The sequence below is a fragment of the Argopecten irradians genome, chromosome 3 (genome assembly GCF_041381155.1).
Source record: "Argopecten irradians isolate NY chromosome 3, Ai_NY, whole genome shotgun sequence".
Classification (NCBI taxonomy): domain Eukaryota; kingdom Metazoa; phylum Mollusca; class Bivalvia; order Pectinida; family Pectinidae; genus Argopecten; species Argopecten irradians.
Window position 1 is genome coordinate 12,672,199 of NC_091136.1, and position 8,345 is coordinate 12,680,543.

Below are 8,345 nucleotides of genomic sequence, written 5' to 3' on the forward strand. Positions count from 1 at the left end.
TGGCACATACAACTTTAATTAAGATACCCGGTAGCAGAAAGGCACTTTTACTGATATTATGTTAAGTTGAATTAAAAAAAAACATATTGGGAATGTTTGAAACGCTTTCTTTCGCATTGGTTTATTGTCTATACCCAATGACGTAGTGATATGCAACTATTCTTGAATCACTCTTCCTTTCACCCTCCTTACCGTCATTTACTCGTTCTAAGTTCGTTCATTCATCAATTTTATTCATTCATTCTCTTTCCAGCTTTTTATTGCCCCGGTATGTCCTTTTAATCACAAAAAATAAGCATGGTTACAAAGATCCATTATTTAATGTTCCATATAAATATCATCATTCATACATATCGAATTCTACTACCTTTAAAATTAAGTAGTTCAAATTAGACCAGTTAATGGGTAAATGTGTCACTTCCGGTCAGGTCACGTTGTACTTAAGCTGGCCTTGGGACAGCTTTGACCAGCATGTCTTTATCTGGATGGACAACAGCGTGTGTCCAGTCTACAACGAATCGAAGGTCAGGTGTCTCCTCTATCTGCCTAAAGTCAAATTTATTAAGAAGAACAGCGATAGCCAATCGGATTTCAAGCCAGGCAAGGTGTTGGCCAATACAAACTCTCGAACCGGCACCAAAAGGGATATATAAATTAGAGTTAGTTTTTTTAGTTTCGTAAAATCTGAAGGGTATAAACTCCGTTGATTTGTCCCATGTGTATGGCGATCTGTGTATTCCCCACGTAAACACAATAAGGTCGCTCTGAAATCAAAAACAACAATGATAATCCATGGTCATCCGAAATGTACGATTTTATATAATTATATTGTGACAGTTTAAAGATGTTCCACCGCTAAGGAATGGTGTGTTTGTTCTATCAAAAACAACAGACGATTTAATATTATTCTTCTGTTACAAAAGTTACGTAGTTTACACCATTACCACCATTGAAAAGTTCGAGCTTATAGATAAAAATATCAAATATAATTCTATATATAGTATATGGGTATGTATTAAAAGCAAACTGAATTATTTCATATCCTTTTTGTGTAAATTAGACAGATAAATAAACGATTAAACATCAATTGTCGTTCAAATGTTGTGTATTGCTTATGCTCTGTCGGTGGTGCATCTTTAACATTATAATATGATAAGTACTAGGCCTCGTTTGTTTATAAATAATTGAAGGTCTTTCGAATCCTCTCTTCCATACATATTTATCATCTGTGAATGTTACATGAGTGTGTCAAGTGGTCAGAGATATCACAACTCGAGTGTAACATTTGGCTTGTCACACGAGGCTTAGTGTTGACCAGAAACGAGGGTTGAGATATCCCGGTCCGAATGACACACACGTAAAATTATATAATTCCCATACTTAAGGAAACGGAATTCCAGTTGTTGTAAAGTAATTGCATCGCGCCATCAATTCAGAAACTATGCTGGGTTTACTTTAAAAGATGCAACGTTGAAAATATCACGCAAATTTCATGTTTGGAGAACTGACTGCAATCGCATATTTTCGAATTTATTTTAAAAAAGTAGGATAATCATTGCAGCAAAATTACAATAAAATGTCGAGGTATGAGAGAAAGAAAAATTCCCTTTCATATGTGGATACGAAGGATAGGGAGATTCTACCCTTGGGATCACAAATTGTTTGAAAACCCTCGGGTAGAATATCCCTATCCTTCATATCCACATATGAAAGAGTCATATAATCTTTTCCGTAGCAACATGGAATATGCATATTAATTAAACGAGCAACGAGCATGTAACGAGTATGATCGTTGGCTTACTTTATCAACTCATAAGGGGGGGAGACGTTTTTAACGTCGCTTTTGATTGACTGATACCATTGCGTGATATTTCTTAGGAACAAAAAAAGAAAGAAAAAAATACCCTCAATATATTGAAGAAATTATCTGTCGTAGATTGAATAATACGGATTGATTTCGTGATTTATATCATTATTTCATATTGATTTTTGTATTATATATCTATAACATCAAAAAATATATTCAAGTTAATCGTTAGAAAGCTTGGGAGAATTTTTCGTCTTTCAGAGAAATAATTTAACTGAAGTATTGATCTAAATATCGGTATTAATAAGAAGTGTTTATGTTTATTTCGACATGGAAAACAACATGTATAAGCAGAACTACGGAGCAAACTTGTAGGAGTTTATCGCCTTAGTAACTAGTTGTTAGTTATTTTTAGTTACGTGACTGTTGTTGCTAGGGTACTCACTAGCCCGAGATACTCTGACCCTGCCACCAGACTTAGACATTATGATAGATAGATGATTGGTGTAGGGCCAGTGCGCACTGCTATATCAAAACGTGGATCTCTCCTACAACGTTAGGTATCGGGCAAGGTGATCTCCAATTCAGACTGACCTCCAAGAAGCTCCACTTAATTTTATCTTTTCAAAAAATGAATCATTATCTTCCAAAATATAGCAATCCGTCGAGACTAGAGGCGATTTGCATACTATGAGAAAATTGCGACAACGAGGAGGAAGATTTAAAGTAGAGTAAAGGAAACTACTGTATTGACATAATATAATGTGCATGCATGAAAAAAACGGATTGCTGTAGGTAGATAAATTATTCATTTGTTGAAAAGACCAAGTTAAGTGACGCTTCTCGGTGGTAAAGCTTTGTAAGCAGTCTCAATCGGAGATGACCTGGCCCGATACCAAACGGTGAAATCCACCTTTTTATATAGCACTGCGCTCTGCCCTACGCCAGACACTTATCTGTCATAATGTCTAAGCCTGGTGTCAGGGCCAGAGTGTCTCGAGCTGGGGTACTCACATGTTCCTGAAGGTTGACTTTTCCCAAAGTTACAGGACCGTTGTTTTGTCTGCTAATGAATGGAGCTATAGGATAGACTCGTAGAACTTCTTTCATGACACTTTCTATCTTTGGTAAAGGGAAGTTCGGGTCTTTCCGTAAATTGGCCATGTTTTCGTCAGCTTCGGCTTGAAGTTCCATCTAATGCAGAAAATAAGATTTTCGAGGTAGATGCACGCTTAAAGTTATATGTGCCGTAACTGACCGAAAATTTGGACATGCTACTTTTTCTTAAGTTATCTATTTAAAACCATAACTTTTAATGAATAAAGCTGTGAAAATCATTCAAATGGACAAACATATATAATGCCTTATAAACGTTAGTTAAGAACAAATAGGTTATGGACTGTGAAATTCTTGTTTTTTATGGCTTATACATATTTAGATGGAAACATACCTTCAGAAATCACTTATAATACTGTAAAAATGTGCAATGAAATTGGGGACAACAATATGGCTTCATGTTCTGACCGTATGTACTCATTTCACTACACTAAAGATGTTAATATAATGATTTTTGGCAGTACTGCCAAAATCATTTTCAGCTCGTTTTTGTAGTTGTAAAATTAAAACCAATGCATTGAAAGTATTGTAATTCTCAGAATGTTGGTAACTTTTGGAGTTGAATAACATATTAAAAGCTCTTCTTGATTCGTGACTATGAAAAATACGGCACATATAGCTTTAAATAGATGTAACAAATTATATAGATCGGGTAGGTAAATTAGTATACATATAAACTTTCAGGTGACTTCAGTATAATATGCAACGTTCGTTATGCAAAAGTTTTCTTTGTTTAAATCGTTGCAATAAAAAAAATCCAATTCTATTTTCATATTCATGATAATTTACACCATTACAACGTTACATTGCTATTAAGTTTTTTGAAAAGTTTAAACTCTTTGAAATCGCTTTGCTATGTCAAAATAATAAATAGATAAATGAATAATATTCATAAATAAATAGATAAATACATTCATAAATAGGAATACATAAATAAATAAAAATAAATAAATAAATCAATATGAATAAATAAATAAAAAATAGGTGAATAAATTAATGAACAGATATTATTCATAAATAAATAATAAATAAATACATAAATAGGTGAGTAAATGAATAAATAACTAAATAGGTGAGTAAATATTTTTCATTTGTATGAAAATTACGTAACAGGAAATGATTTATTATGCGCTGTATGATGGTAAGCGAGTTTGGCCTCAAGTATCCCATAATACATTTACTGGTCATTTAAACATTTAGTACTTTTAGTATTCGGAAACGAACAGGTCAATCAAAATCAAATGTTCCAAAATTGACATCAAAGGTAAATTGAAATCGGAAAAACAGGTTCCAAAATTGACATGCATAGTTACGAAGGAATGACGTCAGTAAGCGTACTTTAACATACCTTATCTGTTGACCAAAGGTAATTATCGGTCAACATTATATGTTTTTTCGAGTGCAGAATCCGGCCAAAACGAAACGCTTGACAGTTGGAAAGAGAGACGGTTAAACAGACAGGCGGTCAAATCCAAATTAATACCACCGTTTTTGTGAAAGAGAGGTATGATACATCAACACTAATGGGCTAATGGGAAAAATAAGAAATATATCTCTAATTATATTTACCTGGAGTTGAGGATATTTTGTCAGCAGGTAAAATATCACTGGTAGGGTTGATGCAGTTGTTTCTGTGCCCGCCATCAGAAAGAGCTTCATGTTATCTTTAGCCTTGGAAAAAAAAGAAATGATACCATGTGTTTTCAAGTAAAAATTAATCTATTAATTCTTGTTTATTCTGTCCATACCAAACGCGATCGCAATATTAATCTTGACAAGGCCCCAGGTTTGGCATCTGAACTAAAAAAACGTCCCTGTCTATGTTCACTGACACTGACCAAGACATCAGGAAATCTTTGAAAGTGGTAGTGGCTGTCCCAGCTTTGGGATAACTGGTTGGTCCGGTGTCAGTGTGTATTGGTTGGATGTACTGCTTGGTGTCTTTGGCTGTATGTTTCATTGAGATAGCACTATAAATTAGAGTTCCCTCCCTTAATTAGAAAATCCTCAGAACACGACACTATCTAGAAAACTTGTGTTCACCGCAATACAGGATAGTCTATTAGCAAATAAAAGCATTAACATTGTACGGGTTTACACATTAATTACTGATAAAAATGATCAATTTACATGGAGAAACCTTTTGTGATATTTTGGCAGACAATTTGTTGGATCGGATTCCACTAAGTGAATAGAATAATAAACAGGTATCCAATATAAACCAATGTTTCAGAACTGCTCAATCATAAATGGACATTGATAAGGAGTCATATGAAAGCAACAAATCGGGATCACTTCAGGAGCATATGTCTCTTTTGGCGTTATCCTACACGTTGAAAGGCAGTGACTGTCAGATCGTCCCTCAGAAAGGTACCTGTTCGAAGCCACAAGCCTCGTGAAGCTGGGCGACAAGTCGTTTGTCGTCTGAGTTCTGGTCGTTCGTGTTGAGGGCGTCCTCCAGAATCTGTGACGTCAGTCTGTCCAGATTTTCTGTAGCCTGGAGAAATTCCTTACTATCACTAGTAATTTCTGCTAGAGCGTAACATCTGAAAGGATATAATATATAAAGTTCAGTTAGCTAATTCTAAGAAATACGCTGACCATAACACATATTCTGTAAAGGCCCATTGGGGATGGAAGATGGCGATTAAAACTGAAAGTGGAATTGTATAGGGTAAAAACAATGCCCAATATTTAATGGAATATAAATTTCAATGAAATTTGTAGATAAATAACATAACTGTCTTTTTTCATTTCATATTTCGTTGTGTAGAACTTGCAAACGACATCATGAGGACGATTTGCATGAAACCGTCTTCCTATTTTATTTTTAGGACGCAATTTGGAAATAAGAATGCCAACTTGATTATTTCTTCTTACCTGTGTAAAATAGTCATCATGGCGTCAAGGAGAAGATTCTGTTGACCTTTTAGTCCTCCAAGGTCAAGACGTAACAACACGTGACCAACAATGTCGAGAGCGAGTCTGAGGCTGAATTGGGTTATATTAACCGCCCTTGAACTACTTGCGACATCTTGTATATTGTCACACATGAAGTCAAGGTCACGAATCATGATATGACCTCTTTCATCTATAGATGTTTTGCGAAAAATAGAGGCAATAGCGCGCCTCGTTTCTGGACTTTTCTGTGAAGACCCTAAAAATGTGTCTTTTAGAGGCGAATCTTCTAGGTAATGATCGGCTCCTTTATCCAGTTTGTTAATGGCAGTTTGTGCCATTTTCTCGTCAAAGATGTAAATTTTCTTCTCATATTTGTACAAGCCAAATTTATGATAAAATTGACAAAGATATTCAAGTTTTAGAAGTTTATCGTCCCCGAACAGTCCGTAAAGAAGAGTGTCGACAATGACACCAGTCTCCGGTATTGTTGATCTGCAGATCTGAAACATACAAACAGAACACATACGAATATCCGCTATTTCGGGATCTTTAAGTAGTTGTTTCAGGATCTTTAAGTAGTTGTTTCAGAATAAAGTTTCCGTGGATTCATCCTCCTTTCAAACAAAACAATTTCATAGAGGTATGTTCAGGCCGAACAGCACAGTTACATACAAAAGCTTTTTACGAAATTGCACTTGGTTCTCTATACTAAAATGCTATATGGTCGAAGAGATAAAAAAAGGAACAAAAGATGATAGTCTCGTATCCATGGTCATTTCATGAAATATCTATTGTATGTAACAACTAACTACATTCATTAGGTACATTATATATTTGGAATCCAAATATATTATAAATTGATATTTACTATTTGTATGTTGCAGACGATCTTCAAGGTAATGATCCAATAGCACTTTCTTTTTCGAGGGATTTTTATTTATAATGTCTTTGATTAGTTAAACTCTGAGTGTACCACAAGTAAGCCGCAGTAATGCTATAAGATTCTAAGTCAAATTAATCCTTATTATTCAATTTATTGCGGTAAAATTCCAAACTTCTTAAATGACATTTTAAATGAAATCATCACGCCGTATATTATCCAATTACAGACGACGTCATATTCTACGATATAAAATGATAACACACAAATTCAAACCAATGAAAATGTTCATTACAGAGGATATTAACTACCAAAGGATTATTCTCAATATTTTTTGGGTTTAAGAAGCCATAGACAAAAACGGAAAGGACATTCTTCATAGACGCGAAGCGTGTGTCTTATGACTTTATTTACTCAGAATATATTGAGAATAATGTTTAAAGTTTAATTTGAGTAACTCAGTAAGGTATACTTATTAGGCATTAACTTGCGCATTTTTATTTAATGTTACAATAAAGCAAATTGATTTGTTGTGCATTGATATTTTAGCCGCTTTTAAGATTTTTCTCGGAGACGTTTTTCGTGTATGACGTCATCATACTCGACGTACAATTCTTTCGGTCCACGAAAAAATTACCCCAAATCTTTAACCAATAGAATTGAGAGTAACATATGAAATTAAATCATAAATTATCATATAATCCAGTAAAACCTGTCATAACGAACACCTTAAAACAACGAACACCTCCCGATAACGGACAGGTTGTCTAGGTCCCGATTTACACTACTACACATAACTTGATACCGCCCTTAACCTTTGACACTGATAGTAGCCCCGTTGTACCAATATTGTGTAATGATTAACCTTGAATTAGCGGACATTCTTACTATAATGAACTCCAATTGCCACAGGCGAGTTCTTGCTAATCCGTACATCTGGCGTCGACTCTGGCATATAGCGACAAGCTACAAACCTGTGTTATCAACTCAATGTACCCACTGTTACTTTTCAATAATATATTATCCATATACATTTGTAATTTAATGTCGCCTGTAACGACAATTACATTAAGAAAACTATCTTGAAAATGGAGGTTAAATTAAAATGCTATCATTTTCATAAGTATTTTACTATATTCTTTAAAATGATAACAAAGATAAGTGGAATTAAATGAAGAAAAAAACCTTACCAAGTTGTTTATGTACTTCAGGATACACAAAATAGCGTGTATTATTAGCCTTGACGTCATCATGGCTGTGAATCTGCAAGATAACAATACAGAGTCACAGTTAACCCGCCGTATCCGTCCTTTAGGTGGGTACACGTGGTGGTCAGTCTGTACGTGTGCAACACATATACAAACTGGCCTACGTATAATCGCGAGATAATCACTGGACACCGAACAGGTCTAGCTACAGGCTCTCTGTATTTCACCTGTGCGATAACAACACCACACGGTCTATTTCATTCAGACAATCGAATCATTTTGAATTCATCATGGCCGATAAATTGGAGCTCCTGACCGACGCCATCTCAAGTTACGATGGTATTTTTAAGGGTATTCACGACCTAGAGATTAGGAATAACTTCCATGAGGTGAGGAAGCTTCTTTCTTCCGGTGAATGGAATGCCGGGAAAAA

At 34.9% G+C, this 8,345-nt stretch overlaps 1 protein-coding gene across 1 annotated transcript; it reads right to left on the reverse strand.

The window, feature by feature from the left end:
• Window positions 1-301: 301 nt before the first annotated feature.
• LOC138317572 (uncharacterized) lies at window positions 302-8,114 on the reverse strand. The gene is made up of 6 exons (XM_069259339.1): window positions 7,895-8,114; window positions 5,804-6,324; window positions 5,298-5,469; window positions 4,493-4,594; window positions 2,822-3,001; window positions 302-764 (listed from the first exon to the last, which is right to left on the reverse strand). The coding sequence occupies exons 1-6, from the start codon at window positions 7,955-7,957 to the stop codon at window positions 441-443; spliced, it is 1,362 nt and encodes a 453-aa protein (XP_069115440.1). The 5' UTR covers window positions 7,958-8,114; the 3' UTR covers window positions 302-440.
• Between the last annotated feature and the right edge of the window lie 231 nt (window positions 8,115-8,345).